We start from the raw sequence: 22,631 nt of genomic DNA, 5'->3' as shown, positions 1-22,631 counted from the left end.
TGATGACAATCAACACAAAAGAAGTTACATAGATTTATGTTTATTTTCTCTTCCTTTTTTAGATAATTTTTATGGCCTTGCTTATGGTGCTTCTTTCTTGATAAGCTTGGTATCTTCGCAGACTCTCATATTTTCATGGCTCAGCTAATTGGGTCAGAGTGACAGGAAAGAATGTGTGGGGCACATACCTTTTTTTGTTAATGAAATTGGTATATTAAAGAATTGGAAAAAGGAAAAGGGAAAATAATAGTCCACTTCCTCACCAAAGATAAACAGTGAGGTTCTTTTCACTGTCCAGGCCCCTGTTTATAACTGGAGTCCTGAAATCCAGGGAGTCCTCCTCAGCTGCCTCAACTATGGCTCATTCCTGGCTCTGATCCCCACTGGCTATGTGGCTGGGATATTTGGAGCCAAGTATGTGGTTGGCTTTGGCTTGTTTGTTTCCTCAGTCCTGACGCTCTTCTTTCCACTGGCGGCTGATGTTGGAGTGGCCTTGCTCATTGTCTTCCGGGTCATCCAAGGCATTGCCCAGGTATGAAGTGTTTTCAAGTGCAAATGAAATATAGGTTCCACAGTGATCTCCTATATCTAAGAATGGAAATATTCCCCCCCCCCCAGGTTATGGTATTAACAGGTCAATACTCAATTTGGGTCAAATGGGCTCCCCCACTGGAAAGGAGTCAACTCACCACCATTGCTGGGTCAGGTAACTGATATCTTAATCTCATCTTTACATACCCTTTCGATGACTACTCTGAAGAGAGTTAAGACCTTGCACCACAATTACTCTGTCTTCCTTGCTTAAAGGTACTACCTTGCATTCCTGATCAGAACTGAATGCTAACTATGCCCAAACATTCTTGTGTTTTATGTCTATTTATTTCCTTTTAGCCTCAGAACATTTTTATCTATACATATGTATATATATATAATTATTTCAATTTCACATGCAGTTGGAGACACGAATAAACTAGTAATTGCCCAAGATCACACAACTACTAAGTGAAGAAGCAGGACTTGCCCTAGGTAGTCTGGATTAAAGCTCATTCCTTCAATCACTGTGTATCTGAGCTTTGTAGGAAGCACACAGAGTCCCAGGACTGGCCCTCTTACAAGGAACATTCTTGCATCTTTTGTTTAGGGTCAATGCTGGGGACCTTCATTGTTCTCCTTGTTGGTGGTCTCCTCTGCCAGACCATAGGATGGCCTTATATCTTTTATATATTTGGTGAGTTTGTGCTTTCCAAATCTTAGTATTTTATTTTATGACAAAGTATGCTTGGCATGATTTCTGTGATACAACTTATCTATGGTTAACCAATCCTTAATAGATATAGATGTTTACATAGCTAAAGTTGATGAGGTTCAAAGTTAATCATGTTGTGAACCTTCTTGGTTATAAAACAGTGTTTAAGTGTTAATAGCACGAGTGTGCAGCTAGGATAATTTGTGAATTTAAGGGTATCATATTTCTTCCTGCTTCTAAATGGAACCTACAGAATCCTAGGGTAATTTCTTTCATAAATTGTTGAAAATGTTATCATGGGATGATGTATTTTTACTCATGTTCATTTAATTAATACATTACAAAATTCTTCTGTTATTACAATGGAGTATTACTCAGCTATAAAGAAAGATAATCTCAAGGCTTTTATAAGTAAATGGATGCAATTAGAGACCATGCTAATAGGTGAAATAAATCAGAACCACATGTATAACCATCATACTGTCTCCCTAGTATAAGAATCTGAAAGAGTAAATAAAGTCTGAAAGGTACAGTAGATATTGTGAAAGGGAAAGAAACTGGTCAAAAGGAAACAACAACTGGGATAAGGGAAAGGAGAAAAGAAAGAAAGAAGGAAGGAGAAAAATTCTATTATTACAACAGGCAGAAAATTATGTGAATATGACCTAAGCATAGATAAAATACTATTTAGAGAGGAGAATCAACCATAGAGTCTGCAGAACAGGGCAGACTGTAAGAGCTCAGTTGTGGACACAATACTCAGAAAGATGCTGCAGAAAGGTGCCAAAGACATAGAATGTTCCAGAAACAATATTTTACTATCTTTCAATTTTACCTTTGTTGAGCTCTGGTTGGGATTTGCCCAGGTGATGTCAATGCCAAGGTGATGTAATATTTGTATGTTTGTCTGATTTTTGAAACATTTTCTGAAATTCCACCTGCAAATTGCGATTCCTTAGTATATGTTCCACTAACTAGGCTTTATGTTAGAAGAGATTCAACTTAGATTGAAGCCCTCTATAAATTCAGATCAATATATTCACTCCTCAAAAATTTGTGAAGATTGATTACTGTAGCATATCAGCCTTCAAAGGTTGTCATGAAAACATCAAAAGGGTACATTACAAAAATTGTTAAAAAATGAGAGAGACTTGCTGTGCTTTTGGTTATGAGAAATGTTAGGTAGCATATACAAAACAGGAACACACTAAATAGCTGCTGAATCAGTATTAAGATTCTCCACTGCCATGTGCACCATTGCTACTGTTTGTACCTATCCCTCTGCACTTCACTGAATTCATGTGTAACAAAAGTGTGTTTTTGGATTCTGTAGTCTCAACATTTAGCAATATGTCTGGTACATAATGTTCATGTGAGAAAATATGTAAATGACAAGCTAGTCAAATACAGAGAATCCTTAAGATTTTCTTAAAATGCTAAAAAGGAAATTTTAAAATGAGCCATGTTGCCATTTATTACTGATAATGTTGAGTTCCTGACTAATGCTTATCTTAGAAGAAATTTCTTTGCTGAGGATTAATTTCATTTCATGTCCAGAAATTGTCTGATTAGTCAACTGCACACAAAATATACTGCTGCCAACTCTTAACTGCTTTAGAAAGATTCGGAATATACGCAGAAAGGGTTAAGAAGAAAGGAACTTCGCAGGAGCATGACAGGAAAGATGCTGGTTGGTACTTGAATAATGAGGGTGTATTCAATCATGGAGTGAACACACTAATAACTTGTAAAAATGCCTTGTAGCCTTGAGATGACAGAGCATTTCAAAACCTCTCCAAACTAGGTGGTTTAGAAGAGTCATTTTATTGTCAGAGGTCTTTGGGAAAGCTGGGTGGCTCTGCTATATGTCTGTCTTCTCCCTTGGTTAATGGACAAGCTGGAGCAAATTCCCCCATGACAATGGCAAGATCGCAGAAGACAAGTCAGGAAAAAGCAGTGCTTCTTACTGCCTGGGCTCAAGACGTCCCTATGCCATTGGTAAAAATGAGAAACATGGCCAAGATCAAAGTCAGATGGGGACAAGGGCCCTGATTTTTGATGGGCCCTGGAAGGATACTCATGCAGAGAGGGGTTTAGTGTTGGCATCACTTTGTCAACCGCAAGATTATCTGGGCACAGAGACAAAATGAAAGGAAAACTCCAACCCAGTGCCAGCCGGGAATTCTTTGTCTAGGTGGAATTGGCTGTGCCTGCTGCCTTCTCTGGTTTCCTCTGGTCTATAATGACCCTGGGAGTCATCCCTTCATCAGTACCAGTGAGAAGAGGTTCATTGTGCGCTCATTGTCTCAGCAGGTACATCAAGGGACTTCCCTGCCATTTCCTTGTGTATGTCTGGGTTGTGTAGAGCTGAGAGTGTGGTAGCAGAGTCCTTGCTTTCTGATGGGGGCATGTTGGCATGTGCTTTCTTCCAGGACTGTTCTCCTGGCTGGTCTCTTCCAATTAAAGCTATGATCAAATGTCTACCACTTTGGGCCATTATAGTCTCCTATTTCTGTGAATACTGGCTTTTCAATATCATAATGGCATACACGCCCACTTATATCAGCTCTGTACTTCAAGCCAGCCCCAAAGATGTAAGTACAGAAAAAGCTCATTCTGCTATGTTTGACTGCATCATTATATAATCGTCTGTCTTTCCCATGGTCACAAAACAGGGGATTAGACCAAGGACCACAGACAGGAAATACAGCCGGGTTAATCTGGATTCTGATCTACCTCAGTGTGGTTTACGGCTAATTGGTATGGTTTTTAAGAGACTTATGTGAAAATTTTGTGCTTGATTCCAATTAAAATTGGCAAACAAAACAATCTGTCTGCAACATAAACTGCAAAGCCTTAGGAAAACAAATTCTGTGCTGGAAAACAGGTGACAGGGAAGCATAAACAACATATGCTGAAATTAACAACTATTAATAGGGCATAAACTCCTAAGTAGTTATGTGAAATATCTGTAGACTTTAGAAAATATTTTGTTCCAGCATCATGTTTCCAGCTCTCTGGATTAGCTCCAAATGAGCAGATGCTCCGACTGGCTAATAGGAGCCTCTCAATTCCCACCCACTGGAGGGAGGTCTTGCAGTGGTGAAGAGTATCATGTGTTATAGCCTACTGGTGACAGTTCACAGGCCCTTGATGACCCTGTACTGAAAGGGCAGCCTTCTCATACTTAGGGTGTTTGTGAGTGGCCAGGGGAGAGGTGACCCGCTCAGTGGGTGTCAGGGTCTAGGGAATACTCACGCAAGCAGGCAAAGGGACTGCAGGCCCGGGGACCAGACAACTCAGGAAGGAGTGACTCCCAGTCCTCTCAAAGAGGGGTGCTGGAAGCAGGTAGTGTAACCAAGGATCAGAGGGCAGGAAAGCCAGGCAAGTGGGAATGATACAACTCTGGTGTGAGGCTGAGTGGGGAGGCCAAGGGTGAAGAGGGGAAGAGGGGAGAACAAAGAGAAAGACAAGTGAGAGTGACAGCAGAGCTTCACCTTCTGAGAAGTCAAGACCTGAGCTCCCTCACTCTCAGATACTCCCTATTAGTCAGGGGCCTTGACAGTCTTGGCTTACTCACCTGTCAAACGAGCTGTCTGGATGAAGTGAAAGCTAAGTGCTTTCTGTTATTTGGATTATGTTCAACAAAACATGATGCCCTTCTTTCATTTGCTTGACTGAGGTCAGGTTGATAACAAGGTTCAATATTTTAAAAACCATATAAAAATTTACAACTAACATTTTCACATTATAAATTCATACAAAGAGTAAAAAATTCTTAGTCCTATTCTTGTTCCTAATCTATTCTGTTGCACAGACCCTCTCCATAGACTGTATGTGACATATATTCTTCTATAATTTATATACTAGAGGTTTTTTTTTTTTCCATTTAATATACTGTGGGAATCTTCTTCTACCACTACATGAAAACCTTTCTGAGCAATATTTGGGTTGTTTCCAATCTCTGAGCAGTGGAAACATGGTTCATTTGTCAGGTGTTTATGCCACTGTGCATACCAGATTGTGAAATCAAAGGGTAAACACACTCCGAACTTCTATACTTACTGTCAGTTGCTTTCCCTAGGGCACCAATGGGATTTGTGGGAATGTGATTCCCCAGTGTCATCACTGGACAGGTCAAAAAACATTTCCAGTTTTGTAAATTTGACCCTTGAAAAGTAATGTCCACTGGAGTTTTATTTTGCATTTGTTACAGTATGAGTGAGGTTGGGCAACTTTTAACATGATTAGAGTCAACTTGTTTTTCTGTAACTTGTTTATATTGTTTATTTTTCTGCTGGGTTTTGGTCTTTTTAATATCTATGTCAAGATGATCCTTCTATGAAAGGAAAGCCCTTTAAACTTTTTAATTGTTTGTTTTTCAAACTGACACAAATGCGTATTTTGAGGAGGCACTAAACTTATATCGGCTCATTGCAGTAAGATGGCAAGGACATTAAAAATGGGGTGTGTGCAGAGAAGGGCCGCAAGTGAGGGCAGTCCCCTGAGGGTCCATCGGTGTCTTGCTGGGTGCAGAGGGTGCATGTGCTCACCTCGGCTCCAATCCTCAGAGTGGGATCCTCTCGGCCCTGCCCTTCGTTGTTGGTTGCATCTGCATTGTCCTTGGAGGCCTATTGGCAGATTTTCTTCTCTCCAGAAAAATCCTCAGACTCGTCACCATCAGGAAAGTCTTCACTGCCATAGGTAATGGCCCAGCAGGAGGCAGGGTGGGTGTGGGTGGCACATAGAACCTCCTAATTCTTGTTTTCGTCCTTCTGCCACAGGAGTTTTCTTCTCATGTATGTTTCTGGTACCTCTGCCTTGGGTCAGATCCAGCCAAGGCGCCACCATGACCTTCTTGGTTCTGTCTGCTGCCTCCAGCAGCTTCTGTGAATCAGGAGCCCTTATTAACTTCTTGGATATCGCTCCTCGGTAAGGACCACGTTGCCTCATTTGCACAAAGCCTCAGTTCAGGTGCAGTAACCTTAAGCCTGCTCTGATGTGCAAGTCAAATGTGGCATGGGTCACACGCCACGGGCAACATTCCCCTTAGTTTTACATCCAAAGAACTCTTCGAAGCTACCCTGAGCTGTCACCTATGGTTATGCAAACAAGAACATTCTGTGGCCATGCTGACAGCTCCACTGAAGGACACGGACAAATCCCTCTGTGTTATGGGGTGCAGCAGCCACTCCGGCTTCATCCTTGAAAGGATCGTGAGACCCCGCAGAGTAGGCCCATGTACGGCTCTCATAAAGTGAAAGGACACTGCAGCACAGGAGAAATAGCTATTGCTGACATAGGAAACACCACAGGTGACCGAGACTTCCCGACTCATCTTCTAGGGTTCTGGGAATCAACAGGACCCACTTATCTCCAAGCTTCATAGGAGATATGTTGCCTTCAGGGAGTCAGTCTCCGTTTCAGTGAAGACTGTTGTATATATAAGGTGGCAACTTTTGTATTCCAAAACGAGTCTAGAGGATCAGGTTCAATAGCAAGAACCAAGAAAATATCTAAACCACATGCAAATCACCAGTCTTCACATTTCACATAAATGATGTTGACAAGCCAGCATAGGTCACCTCTTGGAAGTCTCAGACCCCAGCAGAGGATTTTACAAACAATTAATCAACACTTTTTATTCAGGCTGAGCACAGTTCCAGGTGTCCCCAAAACTAAGCACAGACTTACAGCGAACCAACTGAGATGAACCCTTTAACATGAGGGTGTCCTCTCTCCCCTATCGTTCCCCCTCTCTCAGGTATGCTGGCTTCCTCAAGGGACTATTGCAGGTCTTTTCACACATAGCTGGAGCCATCTCTCCCACTGTAACTGGAGTTCTCATCAGTCAGGTAAGGTCAAATGTTCTGATGAATATTCATAAGAGAAACCTAGAGAGGTTATCAGGAGAAGTCAGATTAAGGGTATTTTTGTTCCCTTCTCAATGTGGCTAGACGCATAACTCGTGAATCTCAAGCGCTCAACACACCCTTATCCCCAGCCTAAGCTCAGCATTGTGCAAGGAAATTACCACCTGCCTGGGGTGTGGACTGAAGGAGAATGTTCTAGGTTATCAGTTTATGCATTGCAAAGTCTTGTGAAATGAGATTCTTATGCCAACAACCAAAATTTCCAGTAATATTCATGGTTTGTCTGAGACTGAGGGATTTCTTAGGATGTGTGTCTTTCAGTGTTAAAACCTAGAATGTTCTGGGCAAACCAAGATGAGTGTCCACCCCACATAGGAACCCAGAAAATGTTTGCAGAATGTATGAGCAACATACCAAGTGAGTGACAGAGTGAGAAACAATCTGCACCTCCCAGGAATGCTCAAGCTAGGCATAGCAGAGGTATTTTCACATTTGTGCAGCCTTCCTTCCTGGATTCATTTAAAGTAGTCACAATAAACACATACACAATAAACATGCTGCCAGAGAGTCTTACTGGTGCAGACTTTCCATGAAGAAAAATGTCTGATACATTCACATGAATATCTTCTTAAATGCTCCTATGGTTTTCTACCAGTAAGTTAGGAAAATGAGTGAGAACAACGGAGTCTTTTTGGAAGCAAATCCCTACTTACTTCTGAGCCTTCAGCTCCCTTCTAGCCACTGACTAACACACTGGCAGGAAATAGTACTTAAGGTGGAAATTCTCAAACTGACATTGCAGTCCTGCCATTGGTTGATTGGTTGACACATTCTTTCATTTTTTTTCAATATGTATTGAACATTGGTGTGTACCATGCATTAAGTAAATAAAACAAAAGTCCCTCCACTTGTGAAATTTATATTGTAAGAAAGAAACAGACAAAAAACTAAGGAACTAGGCAAAATATGATACATTTGGTGGTGGTAAGTTCTTTTTTTTTTTTTTTTTTTTGGTGGTGGTAAGTTCTAAGAGAATCTGCAGCTGGGTATATCACAGAAGGGGGAATTTCAGCTTAACATAGTGGTCAAGGATGGACTCATGGGAAAGGCAACATTTAAGCAAGGGCAGGAGAAAGGAGGAAGGGAGCTGACCATTGTCACTTGGAGGACATCCGGGGTCCCAGGAAGCTGGGGCAGAGGTGCGGGAGACCAGCAAGACATAGAACCCCATTCTTTGTGAACCAGGCAGGGATGAAAACTAGGTGACCACTACTAACTTGAAATTTCCTGTTTCTAGGGTTCAGATTCAGAGGCTGGATGGAGAAATGTGTTCTTGATTGCAGCTGCTATTGATATAGTGGGACTGATCTTCTACCTCATTTTTGCCAAAGCAGAAGTGCAAGACTGGGCAAAGGATCAGGCACTCACCCACCTCTGAGCCCATGGAGTGCTGTGTGAGGTCCCAACATTTGCTAGTTCCCTATTTTCCACACAGCCTTACCCTTTTGGGTCTGCTTGACTGATTTGCCATTTAATTGCAATTGGCTTTGTTTCCAGTGTCTTCTCAGAAACCTTGACTATCTAATATGGAAGGTTTTAGCAAGATTGGAATTTTTTTATAGGAGAAAAAAGGCTCATTATTTAATATGAGAAGTATATGCATATATGCATGAATTTCTCAATGTCTTCTATGCTTCTCACTGTTTTGCTGAAAAAAGCATCAAGTATAGGAGGACATTTTTCTCACTAAAGTGGAAGAGAAAGCAGGACCATGGCAGTGAGGCTGAGAATTACCAGGAAAGTGGGAACCAAACACCAGAAGATGAACCCAAGAGCTTCCATCAAAAGAAAGGCAGAGGCTATGGGAAGCAGTGTCCCCAACCTCAAGTCTGGGGCCAGGAGGCCCTGCTCCAAAGCTAAGTGGCTCTCACATGCCTGAGGAGGAGAATAGGGCACTGCAGGCTATGTGTGCTTCCCTGAACAGTGACAAGAAGGACAATAAAGAGTGAACCCACCAGGACAAGAGGAGTGAACTCTCCTCCAACTAATGCACGTGGGGCAGTTGACTTCACCTTTCCCAGACAACTCACCTAGCCAGGTGCTAGCTTTGGGCCAGTACCTTCCTTACCTGCACTGTGCAGCACTCCCCAGAGTTGGCTTTTCCAGTGATGGCTTCTTCCTGGCTATCTGACCTCTGCCCTACATCTACCTGGCGGACCCGTGCAGATGCATCAGTGAGTGAACTGTCCAGTTCTCTCTTGTCTCCATGAACCTTTCTTCAGGGGATCACTCTTGTCTCTGCTTCTCTGATTCTTGGGGTCTTTCCCACCATTCATGGGCCTCATTCAGTGTTCACTCCAGTAGCCTAAAATACCTCTGGAAATGTACACACTACTTGACCCCACTGCAAATGTCCAGAGAGTGCACAGCGTGCATCTGCTTTTGTTAAGGTCCACATGGGCAGCTGAGGGTCCATGAAGGAGAATGAAAATGTGAACATTAAATGAATATCACTGAATACATTTTTACTCCTAAGCGCATGGCAGAAAGAGAAATCATACATAGCTTGAAGAAGCTCAACATCTCAGGAGGAAAGACCCCTTTATTCAGAGTATCCTACCATGGGCTGTGTAATGACAGCTGTGGAGAGCAGCAGAATGGGGTATGGCATGCTGGAGGAGCAGGCGCGCTAACTGGAGTGTGAGCAGGGCCACTGCTCTGAAGTGCAGTAACTGGTGCAGGAGGGGAAGAAGGTGAACGTTCTAGGAAGGAGGCACAGCAAAAGCAAAGGTTTGGTGGCAGAAAAGAGCAACCACGAGCGTCCAGAGAGCAGAGAATTAGAGAAGCAGGGCTTGTGAGAAGTTGTAGAAGTGTTAAAGTCAAAATCACACAAGGGACCATGTGCCCAGTGAAGGAAAGGTCATAAACAGGGTTTTGTTTTTCATAAGTTACTCTCAGGGACTGGGATGGAGTAAGGGGATGCAGTACAGCGCAGAAAAGCGTGATGGCCACTGGCATGAGGGGCAGGATGCAGTGCGGGGGGAGCGAGCTACTTGTTTTCGGAGTCAAACCTGACAAGGCTCTAATACTGAGAGCAGAAGACACCTAGAGTGAGACTTGGGTTTTGTTTGCTGCTCGGTCCATGGGTGTCCCTCTCAGGAAGTTAGCAGCCACACCCTAGTGAAGATCATAAGAAGGAAAATGGCCACATGAGTCTGGACTTTACTTGTGAGCTCTGGATTCCAGTGATAAATTTAGGAATCATCTAGATGGAGATTGCGATGAACATTTTTAGTATGAGTGAGATTGTCTAAGGGAGAAAATGGCATAAAGAAGCAAAGCCTGAAAGTTTGAGAACGAGTTTTCAAGGACTCTAGTATTTAATGGTGAGCTGGAGGGATATTGGAGAAGGAAGGAAGAAAGGAAGGAAAGAAGAAAGGAAGAAATAAGGAAGGAAAGGAGGGTGGGAGGAAGGGAGGGAGAAAGGGAAGGAAGGAGGGAAACGTAGAAGGAAAAGTAAGAGAGCATGATATTAAGATAGGGAAAGAAAGCGAGAATGTGTTTCCAAAAGGAGCGCATACTCACTGCTGTTGAGTCTGCACATCAGGCCAGATGAGCCGTGAGTAGAAAACAGAAAGCAGAGCGCTGCTGGGAAGTCTAGGTGTGGAGGCCGAAAAGAGATGAGAAAGTAGCTGCAGAAGGGCACCGGATAAGGAAGAGTTTCAACATGCATGTTTCAGACTGATGAAGGGAATGAGTGGTGGCAGAAAGCTGCATGTGGAGAAGAACAAAGCCTAAATGAATGGGAAGTTCCCGAGAAGGACACAGGCAGGGCGCATTGGGACCTGAGGCCCAGTTAGGAGGGGGACGGCAGAGGGAATGGGGACAGCTTCTGCCTTTTCACCGACCATTCAAGGTCAGGTCCAGGTCCACCAGCAGACCGTCTTGCCTATTTCTGAGCAGTTATTCCCCTCTTTTCCTTCCCTGACTCTTATTCCTTTCTCATCTGTCACCTTCAGTTGCTTTTGCAAACAAGCTTGATTTCTCCCTACGCCTCCCAACGAGATTGGGATTAACATTTTTAGCATGAATGAGATTGTTTTTCCTCCAAATAAGCCATCCTGAAAGTACAGAAAGCTAAGATTTCCCACCAGTCTGCCCATCAGCAATGAGGGGGAGTGAAGGCTGAGCATTGGGGAAAAGGTCTTTCACGATGTGTTAGAATAAAATTTTAACATATGCTTGTTTATTGGGTTATTTAACAATCATTTATAAATAACTGATACAAAGAGGAAGGCAGACATAAATAAACCCATTTTTTTTTTAAACTGAGACCTGTAACATGTTTCAAACAACACGTGCTATAAAGAGAAGCAGATAGCCTGTGCAGTGAATGTGTATTGAACATTGGTGTGCACCACGCATTAAGTAAATAAAATAAAAGTCCCTCCACTTGTGAAGATGGAGATGGCCCCGGGATTCTCTGTTCCACCTTCTTCCTGGCACTGGTGACTGCCCTGCAGCCCGGCCTCCTGTGCAGGTCCCTTGTCCTTTCATTGAGGAGGTCACTCCCAGGCTCTCCAGGTGTTCCACTTTACAAAGAATTTTGCACAGAAAGAAAAGAAATGTATCAAAATGTCATTGGTGAGTCTTTATTGAAAGAGCATAGAAAGTATTTTTAACATTTCAAAGGGATGGTCTAGTCTATTCCTCTCAACTGTCTTTCTGCTCTGTGAGAGGTTACCCTAAGTGTTTTTTACTTTTTTTGACATAAAAATAAATATGACTGTCTGATGCAAGATTGTCATTCTTTCTTTATTCTCTGACTGCTGATCACAACTACAACCCTCTTCGGCTGGAAGTAGCCAGAATGGTCTTTGCCCCTTGCCCCCTCATGGCAGTTAGGAGTACTTCTTCAGCAGGGGCAATATTATAGATAGCTAAATTAGGTAGAAATATTGGAGGCAGTCAGACAGGGCTAGGCCCTTGAGAGGTCAATGCAGAAGAAAACTGTGGCTGGAGACGCATGCACTGAAGGCAGGCTTTAAGAAAAAGAACACTTACTCACCCATATAGTTCCCCTAAGGATGAACAGCAGTGGTTAATATTCTAAATAGGCATCAATCACCTTGGGGTGAGGACCAAATCTCCTTAATCCACCCTTTCCAGGAAAGTCCTAGTCTGCCCATGTGTGCTTGCTTCATGACTTGTTTCCCCATTTTATCCCCATTTAATCAGTAGTACCCAGGCACCTATACTTGTTGTATACTTATTGGTTAACCATAGTTTTTTCCCACCTCATGCCATCCTATGATTTACCATTGAATTGATACTAGCTAAGATTACTACATTTGTAATCTTATTGATTGGTTATAGTTCTGTCCCACCTTAAGCCTGCCTCACCTTGTGGCTTTGCTCAATAAAACACCTGTAAGAAGCAGGGTTGGTGGGCAACCCACTTTCCTGGCCCACTTCTGTCCCTCTCAGACAGAAACTTTCTTTCTCTCAATAAATTCTCCCTGCCCTTAAAAAAAAATTTACATGTTACAGACTTTTTGGGATATTCCCATGGAAATAGCTACTAACTGCCTAATACCTTTCTATAAACACTCAGATGTGTTTCTACATGTTAGTTGGGCATAGCATTCCTTTAATTTAGGTCATCATGATGAATTTTACTGAGGGAGGTGACCCACTGTTGAGAGAAAATTAGACACCTCTCACCCAAACTGACCTGGTTAAAGTGCACATAATCCATCAGAAGAAAGAAAGGCATCTCTTGTGTTCTCTCTTTTCTGAGGTGCCCTATATTCAGCAAAATCCATTACAGAAATGTATGGTGAATAATTCTTTAACAGCCCACACAGTAATTTTATACTGGAAACTGGTGTAGTGAGCAAGACACAACAGATGTAAAATTCCAAAGCGAAGTAGAAGGGTGCCTTCCAGACACTACCATTACCTGATGAAGAGCCAGTCATACAGCTCTCAAATAGAGCAGGGTACATAAGAGTGATGCTTAGGAGAGTGGGGATGGATAAAGGCTTTGTAAGAATTTTAAGTGTACATTTTCTTCTCAAGGCCAGGAAAGCCAAAGATGTCTGCTCTTCCCATTTCCATTCAACACTGTGCTACTGGTTCTAAGCAGGACAGTTAGATAAGAAAAAAGATAACATCCAGATTAGAAACAGAATTAAAGTAATCTGGATTCATGGGTGACAAAATCTTTTATATATAACCTCTAAGAATATTTAAAAGAGTTATTAGAACTAATAAGCAAGTTTAACAAAGCGGCAGAGCACAAGCTCGATATAAAAAATCAACTGTATTCATAAACACTTGTAGTAGGCAATCCAAATATTAGAACAAGAAAAATTCTACTAGCATAAAAACTAAATACTTATGAATAAATTCAGTAAAAGAAGTAAAAAACGTATACTCTGAAACTGTGCAATACTGTTGCAAAAAAGAATATGTCTTAGTTTCCTGAGGCTGCTATAACAAAATGTCATTACCTTACACCATTTATAAAAACTCAAAATGAAATACCTAAATATAAGAGCTAAAGTTTAGAAGAAAGCTTAGGAGTAAATCTTTGTGACTTTGAGTTTGGCAATGGTTTCTTTTTCTTTTTTTTTTTTTCAGATTCACTTATTTATTATATAAGCTTTTACCAGGTTAATTATCATAAACAAGGATTAACAGCCAGACTAACCAGCAAAAACATATAGACCACATAAAACAATTCTACTAAAAGGTATACTTTTAGATATTCTGGCCATGTTGGATTACAGTATCTTTTTTCCCTCTCTGGTCAAGGTTTCTTAGGTACATCAAATGGATATGAAATAAAATAAAGCATAAATAAATTGGATTCCATAAAAATTAAAAACTTGCCAAGCATGGTGGTACATGCCTATAATCCCAGCACTCGGGAGGCTGAGGCAGGAGGATCGCTGAGAGTTTGAGGCCAACCTGGGCTACAAAGTGAGTTCAAGGCCAGCCTCAACTGCATAGTGAGATCTTGTCTCAAAAGGACAAAAAATAAAAATAAAAAATAGTAAAAAATTAAAAATTTGTGTGCATTAAAGAAACACAGAGACAACTACAGAACAGAAGAAAGTATTTGCAAATCATGTATCTGATAAGGAGCTAGGGTATGCAATATGTAAAAAACTCCAGACTCAAAAACAAAAAGACAGCCTAAATAAAAATGTGCAAAAGCTCTAAATAGACATACTAACAGTGTCATTTTCTGAAGAGCTATGACATTTGATTTTGCATGTGCAAAACCCTAATCACTTATTTCCAATCACCTTTCTCTACACCTTAGACCACTCCCAATATCCAAACCCTGTCCTTGGAGAAATATGAGACTTAGGTCATTCCCTCCATATTTGATTGCCTTGAACATGACCTCTTTCTCTTTTGCAAAACTCATTGTTTCAGTGATTTGAACATTGTTTGGTAGGCAAAATAGGCCTGGTTCAGTTTGGTAATATAATAGAAATCTATAAATGAACTAAGAACACTAAAAAGAAACCATGAATAGTCTAGATTCTAGGCTAGAAGGAAGTATCTATGTGCTCACACTTTATTTTCATTCCAGCTTGGTATGGGCTCATATCTCTTGGATAACTGGGTTGACAAACCCAGTTTAAAAAGCCAACAGGAGATTAAACTACTATCATAGTTCCAAGTTTCTTCTCTGTCCTTGGGCCCTAGCACTGTGGTGTGTCAGGAAGAAGCCACAGGTTTCGGAAGTAACTGAGCTGACTTATAGGTACAACAATGAGGGACCCTTCCCTACTCCTACAAAGGTGTCCATGTAGCTTCCTGGAATGTCGGAGCTGTAGAGTCTATTTCTCTTTACCCAAACACTTACCTACATCTACTGATGGTAAAATCCATTTAGAGCAAGTACGATATCACATACAAACACTTAAGCTAATTTAAGAACATGAGATTATTATTTTATTTATATAATCTCTAATCAAGTTAAGATTTACATCTTCATTATATAAGCCACTGAAAAGCCTTACTCCAGCGCAAGAGATATTCTGACAACAACAGGATCCACAAGTTCTCATAGTGTTTCAGTAAAAGACAGTGGATTTCATCCTCCCACACAGCAACAGTGACATAGACAAGCACACAGCATGAAGTCGTATGCTGGGATCTGAATGATGTAGTTGCTGTTATTATGTCTCAAGACCTCAGAGTGCAGCAACTGCCAAGGCCAGCATTCAATTCATTGACTTCTATGTCAGTTGGCATCTCACAAGGATTTCACACCAGACAGATTTTGCTCCTTCCCAGCAAGAAGTTCAACCTTAGGCTTCCTGAGGGGCCCCTCCTCTGGTTTTCTTTCTATCTTTCTGACCATTGTCTTTTTTTGTTTTTTTTCTTTTTGTACCAGGAATTGAACTCAGGACCTTGCACTTGCCAGGCAAGTGCTGTGCCACTGAGCTGTATCCCTGGCCCATGGCCACTGTCTTGTTTTCTTTTGTTTATACCTCCTCTATCAGCTCTCTAAATGTTGGACTGTCCTAGGGCTCTGTAGCTGGGTCCTCCTCTTTGTGTGCAGACTTTTTCACTAGGTATCTCAACTACATGCTGATTTTCCCAAAACAATTATCTCCTACTTGGAGCTCTCAAATGTGTTCTAAACTTATATACTTACCTGTCTCCTAGATACTCTTATTGCAGGAAAAACCCAAGAGTGAAAGGAAAATGCTCCACACCAAGAAGGAGTTTGGAAGGCAACCTTCATGTAATGCTAGTGGGCTGATAGGAACTAGTTCTAAATCATCAGCCCCATCTTGGGGTTAAACAATCACTTATGTAGGCTGTTAGAAGGAAGTACAAAAGGCAGATAACAGGATATTCTACAATTGGCTACATATTGTTTTGTCATATATTGCTAGTCAGACTTATTCTAAGCAAGTTATTTAGGGGTTACTATTGTATAACAGAGAGGTCAGGGCTAGGGTGAGCAGGGAGAATCAATCATTGTCTAAGACTGAGCTGGGGTCCATCTCTAAATGAAAAGCCTCAAAACAAGCTAACAAGCTACATGACCTGATGAGTTACATTTATCCTACAAGCTGAAGTTAGTGCTATCACCAAGGCTAGCTGGGGTTTGTTACTTTCTAATTAGGGGAACTGGCTGGTTTGTTTTGGTCTGTCCTTCAATCTTATGTCCAATTATTAGTTTTAAAATTGCCCTTTCACTCTCATAAGACTTCCACTTAGCATCTTTAACTCAACATGTATAAAACCCCACTCCAGTCTCCCACCCTGACAAATTTTCCAGTCTCAGTAATGAACATCCTTTTCTTTTTTTCTGTTTTCACTTTTTTTTCACTAAAGCCAATATCTTGGTTCCATCCTTGATTTTCTCTGCCATACCTGCCCAGCTCTACCTCCAGGGGGCACTGGAATCTGGTTGCTCCTTTCTGTCTCCTCTGCCTGCATCTTAGCCTCTACCCTCCACATTTCTCACTTGAACTTTCAAAACAGCCTTTATCTTGGTCTCTGTGCCTCTACTCACCGCCATGGAGTCCTTTCTCTAAATGTGGCCAGAGTACCTTCATGAAACATTAATCAGGCAAATCACTTCCTTCTTCAAATGTATGCAATAGCTTTGATTGTAAAGAACTGAATTAAACCAAGCTCTTACCTTAACCTGCCAGCCCTACATGATCTGGAATGTAACCACTTCCAAATCTCTCTCCTTCCTCTCTTCTTTGCTCCCTCCCTTCCTCCCTCCTTTCTTTCTTTCTTTCTTTCTTTCTTTCTTTCTTTCTTTCTTTCTTTCTTTCTTTCTTTCTTTTTCCTCTTTCTTCTTTTACCAGCTACATTTCCTTTATTCACCCTTCTAGGTGTAACCAAACTTGCTCCAAACTCAAATTCCTTTCCTTGATTATTTTTGTATAAGTACTGCACGCTAACCGATACTGTGCTACTGGAGCTCCACCTTGATTATTTTTGAAGCTTCACAAACTCCCCTAGATTTTCATGTAGTCCTCATCACTGGAGTGTCAGCACAAGTGTTCTCTTCTGACCTCCAACAAAGCAGCTGAACACTCTATCACATCATTCCGGTTCATATATACCAGTGTCTAGAATTATCTCAACTTTTAAAATGTTCACCTCCTCCCACCAAACTGTAAAGCTCTTTTAGGCAGAAGACCTGATGCTGTTGGTCACTGCTCTGTTTTGACAACTAAAAATAGTTAAAATATTTACTTCCTACCTGACTGGCTACTGGAAAGAAGAGGTTCTTAATTTGGGCTATGTGAACTTATATAGAAAAAAAGAAAAACCATATCTTCATTTCCCTAAGCTCTGAGTGAAATCTAACACTTCCTCCCATTACAAAGGTAGGCCGTGAGTGTAGTGCTAATGACTTCTATATCAATAGAAATAAATCACTGATTTTTCTTATGACATCACAACTGTTACCAATATCTCCAAATATATTGTTCTCTACAATACTACTTTGCAAGTGGCACTTTAAAGAAGCATATGTTAAATGTGTTTTGTAATATTTTTTTTTCCTCTCTCTTTTTTTTTTTTTTTCCCTGATACCTGGAATTGAACTCATGACCTTGCACTTGCCAGGCAGGCGCTGTGCCACTGAGCTAAATCCCCAGTTCCTTTTTTAATAATTTTGAAACATGAACAGAGGCAAATCTTCTCTTTTCCTCTGGAGCAGAGGCACTGTGTTCCCACAGACAGCCTTTGGTCCCTCTCGCTAAGGGTGACCTGGGACACGTGGCCCCAAGGTCTTCCCCTGATCTCTGTGGTAACCGCCTCAGCCATCCTGTAGACCATGTCCCTCAGCAGACCTGAAGGAAGCCAGAGCTAACAGTGACACCCTCCTGCTGCTGGGACAGGTGCTGCAGGCTCTGAGAAGTGGGATGAGACAGGCTTGGCCCCTGCTGTCATCCCCCAGTCTCCAAACCTCAAGGAGCCATGATCGACGCTACTTCCCTCCTGGAGCCTCCTTGGAAGCTGTGGTACTCATGACTTCCACTCTGACCATTTTTGAAGGAAGCGCAGCTGCTATCAATCAAGCAGTAGTTTCTGTGCAGTCCCCTGCACTGTCACCATGGCTGTGGTGTCCTAAAGCTCCATTGTCTGGCAGTTATCTGCCTTGGCCACAGCACACTTCAGATGGGAACTTATCTAAGATGACTCTGCCCAGCAGCCACTGCAGGTGATTACTCTGAAACTCAGGTGACCCTGCCCCCTCTGCCATGGCTTTAATCATTCCCAAATAGGTCCACAAAATGCAGGAGACTGTGCAAACATAGCCCCTCCTCCATAGGAGCAGCAGTCCCTCATGCTACTTGGCTTAGTCCTCAAAAGGAGCTCCAGAGCAGCAAAGAGCCAAGAGCCGCAGTGGCCCATGGAGACCTTCACAGACCTGTGGGACCTGTACAAGACCCCCAGAAAGGCAGCATAAGCGGCTGCAGAGCTCCAGAGAGCTGTGAGGGGACCATGAGCTCTGGCTGCTGAGGACATAATAGAGGCAGCTGCAGCTGACAAAAGCTGTAACACTAAGAGATATAACACTAAAGACTAAGAGGTGCTGGCCCTCAAACCTTGTGGCTGTAGCACTAAAGGCCAGGAGCCACTGGCATTCAAAGCTCATAGGCTCTAACATCAAGAGGGCTGCACTTTACCAATTCATAATTTCTGCTTGAATTCAACATAAGAAGTCCCTCACACCACTGATTGATGACATCTTGACAACCATTTCAGCATAACGTTAATATCTTAAGAGCCTCTGCCTTATTTTGAGTCCACTACAAGAAAAGAAGTCGAGAAACTGCTAAAAGTGAAAGTCCATAGACAGAATGCATGCCCTTTTCCTGAGCTATTTTCCTTGGAATCCACTGAAATACACTTAAAAAAAAAAGAAAATTATAAATGTAGGGAACTATGTTATTTCAAAACCAACACTAAATCCAAAGTTACTGGTAACCTGTTGTCCTGTCAACTATCCTACTTGCCTGCAAGAGTTAAATCCTATATGCTGATAATCACATGCTCCAAGCTGCTGACCAATGAGTCACCACATACTTGCCAAGGAAACTCCAGGCCAGCTCAATGTGGTTGGGATGCCATGCTGACATTCCTGACCACGCTGGGCTTGAGACAGTTGCATTATAATGATGAAAACACACCAGCTATGCCAAGACAGGTCTGACTATACCCAAATTAGGGAAGAAAAGAGACAGCATCCCAGTTTCTGGAACTCATCCTATTCCATGAGCAGGTCTGATGACAGCATGTACCACATCCCTCATAGCCATTCCTAATGAAACTCTACACCTCACATCTGCTGGAGAGAAGACACCATTAGAGTGCAAGCTTCTCTTCTTCATTCATGGGCCACTGAGTATAATTTCCTTCCTTCTCCTTGGACTGTTCAGTTGCTTGCCAATAGTGTTGAGTAGGAAAGGGAACTTCAGATTTATTAACCCAAGGATCATTTGTAAAATTAAAAATACTAAGGATCACTCGAAAAAGGGACAATGGAAGTCCACACACAGATGCTTCCCACACTCATGAAGTTGGTATGGGAAGAGAGGTAGAAGCACTGCAGTGGCAGTGCCACTCCGCCAGGGCAGCTGGGAGCCCAGGGACCTGCGGCCCTGGGTCCCTGGGTCTAATAGTAATGACCTCTAGGTTAGAGGAGAAACCCAGAGCCAGGATTCCACTGTAGCTTATTTTCTGCCAACTTATGACAGAAAATTATAAAGTGACCATCCCTATAAGGAGTGGGATTGAGTGTGATAGGAAAAATACTGCAGATCCAGCAGCCCCAGAGAAACAGCTTGCTGAAGACACAACCATAAGTGCAACAACAACAACAAAAAACTAAAGACAAAACAAAAATCTCTGCATGATTTCACATCGCAGCAGCCTCCCAGAGTTCCTCCTGAATGTATTGTTATGTTAAAGGGAAAAGAAAGCAGAATAATAATAGTGCATGTAAAAGGAAAATATGAACATATTTTGAAGGTTTAGAGTATGTGTACAGTCAAAATTTAAAATATTCTATAAACTTTCCAAATTTCCAGAGGCAGAAAAGGGGGTATATGGAGCAAAAGGGCCTCAAATTAAGGAGGAATAACTAAGTGTAGTGGCACATGCATGTAATCCCAGTACTCTAAGAGACTGAGGCAGGAGAGTCACAAATTTGAGCCCAGCTTGAGTAACTTGGCAAGTCAGTAAGACTCTGTCAGAAAGAAAGGAAGAAAGAAAGAAAGAGAGAAAGACCAGCAAGCTAGGGTTGTAGCTCAGTGCCAAAATCCTGAGTTCAATTCCCAGTTTTTGAAAAAAGATTCTTCTCTAAGGGAATACAAATTAAAACTAAAGAAAATTATATATATATAATGATGAATGGAGTTAGATTAAACACATCTACATAAAAGTGGGTGAGGTAATGAAACTCATTTATATACCCTTGGAGAAAACACATTAAATAACACGATTCAGGTAGTAAAATTTTAAAGTTATGTAAATAGTACAGAAAATCTGGAACATACACACACATGCGCATGGGAACACATGCCTTGAGATTGTCATATTAACATTAGCAAATAAAGAGTAAAAATCTTAAGAGGAAAACAACTGATAAGTTTGCAAAATCACAATATCTTTCCAATTAAGTTGTACTTGCCTCAATCTTTTGTACAACTATAGACCAGAATATTAAAAAATAACTGCTTAGATATAACAAGAGGTGAACAGAAGTAACAAAAATGGAAGCCATTCATAAACCTTCAGTATTTAATGGGTCAAATGCTATAAATACAAACAAGAGAGAAGACTGAGCAAAATAATGAGAATGTTCTGAAAACTGAGGGTCCCCCTTGGCCAGCGAGACGTTTCCTGGAGTTGCTCTGGGATCTTCACAAGGACAATCAGTAATTTCTACACTCAGATACTCAGACAAGCTCCCACATGTTTAGCTGCTGGTTATAGTCCACTCACTTAAACAAAATTTAGTACCTAATACATGCTGATAACATGCTTAATTCCACACCCCAGTGTCGTCTTAAGGAGCAATGTTGATTACGTATGCATCCTGGTGAAGTTTAGCACCCGCACCATTACGGAAATGCTAAGTAGTGGCAATACTAAGTAAATTTTGTTTTGGATGATACTGATGATACAGATTTCCCTGAAAGTGTCATTTCTTTCAACAAGTGTGTTTTTAAGATGAAGAATCTAATTCTACATGAATCATTTAGCTGGGGAACTTATACATTCATTTCTGGTTTTTATAGCTTTCCAGGCTATGCACTTGGATTTTCTAGGTAAACAATCACTGTCCATTCCCAATGGTAATTTTATCCTTTTGTCCAAAGTGAATTCTTCACCTCCTTTTCTTTCAACTCCTCCCTCTTCTGTGAGAGCCTTACTGGTTATTGCATGAAGTAAAAAAAACCCTTAAGCTGGAAACAGCTGCTAAGTTTGCAAAATCAAAATACAAGGAAATGCTAGTCATGTATTGACCAGTTACATAAACCCTACTGCCTGTGCTGCTAGGGACAGCTCAGGACTCCTGCAGAGGGCTTGGTTTTCACCCCTCAGCCCCAGTGAACTCAAGAGCTCTGTTCTGCCCTGATGTCAGCTCCCCTTGCTCCCCTCTCAGGCACCCTGTGTGCTTCAGCTTCAGTCTTCCCAAACAACAACAACAAAACCCTCTGTGGATCCTGCACCATTTCTGTGTTGTCCTTTAGAGGCATGTTAATCCTGGCTGTCTGTGTCTCTTCAATTTGTGTTTTCTTTTCTTTTCTTTCTTTCTTTCTTTCTTTCTTTCTTTCTTTCTTTCTTTCTTTCTTTCTTTCTTTCTTTCTTTCTTTCTTCTTTCTTTCTTTCTTTCTTTCTTTCTTTCTTCTTTTCTTTTCTTTCTTCTTTCTTTCTTTCTTTCTTTCTTTCTTTCTTTCTTTCTCTTTCTTTTTCCTTTCTTTCCTTCCTTCCTTCCTTCCTTCCTTCCTTCCTACTTCTGTCCCTCTCTCCCTTCCTCCTTCCTTCTTTCCTTCCTTCCTTCCTTTCTTCCTTCCTCTTTCCTTCCTCTCTTTCTTTCTATAAACAAAAGAGGCAACAGAAAATTGTACAAAACAAATATTTGGCCCAATGATTTATTATTAGGTAACCATTCTTAATCCCTGTACTGGGACATGAGAAATGGAATATTGCTAGAACCCCAGAAATTTCCATGTGGTCCTTTCCTTCCCCCCAAAGTAAAGACTAGCCTGATGTTTATAATAATCTCTTCTCTATGTCTCTATACATTTATCACCCACATGTATATCATGACATATGTATATCATCACATGTTCATTGTAGCACAACTCATATAGTCAAGATGTAGCACCAGCCTTTGTGCTCATCAGTGTGAATGGATAAAGACAATGTGGCATAGGGCTGGGGATTTAGCTCAGCTACAAAAGTGCCTACCTGGCAAGTGCAAGGTCATGAGTTCG

General features: G+C 41.5%; 1 protein-coding gene across 2 annotated transcripts in view; it reads left to right on the top strand.

The window, feature by feature from the left end:
• Slc17a4 (solute carrier family 17, member 4) overlaps positions 1-11,891 on the top strand; it is a 38,882-nt gene extending 26,991 nt beyond the window's left edge. For both annotated transcript variants that reach the window (XM_013503755.1, XM_005403342.1), the window contains exons 4-12: positions 299-532; positions 619-706; positions 1,142-1,228; positions 3,441-3,559; positions 3,679-3,840; positions 5,818-5,950; positions 6,031-6,178; positions 7,011-7,101; positions 8,417-11,891. In XM_013503755.1, coding sequence (XP_013359209.1) covers positions 299-532; positions 619-706; positions 1,142-1,228; positions 3,441-3,559; positions 3,679-3,840; positions 5,818-5,950; positions 6,031-6,178; positions 7,011-7,101; positions 8,417-8,557 — 1,203 coding nt within the window. In that variant the 3' untranslated portion in view covers positions 8,558-11,891. The remainder of the gene's footprint in view (positions 1-298; positions 533-618; positions 707-1,141; positions 1,229-3,440; positions 3,560-3,678; positions 3,841-5,817; positions 5,951-6,030; positions 6,179-7,010; positions 7,102-8,416) is intronic.
• Positions 11,892-22,631: the final 10,740 nt, after the last annotated feature.

The sequence above is a fragment of the Chinchilla lanigera genome, unplaced genomic scaffold, assembly GCF_000276665.1.
Source record: "Chinchilla lanigera isolate Chin_1 unplaced genomic scaffold, ChiLan1.0 scaffold00082, whole genome shotgun sequence".
NCBI lineage: Eukaryota > Metazoa > Chordata > Mammalia > Rodentia > Chinchillidae > Chinchilla > Chinchilla lanigera.
This window is presented reverse-complemented; position numbering and strand designations above follow the sequence as displayed.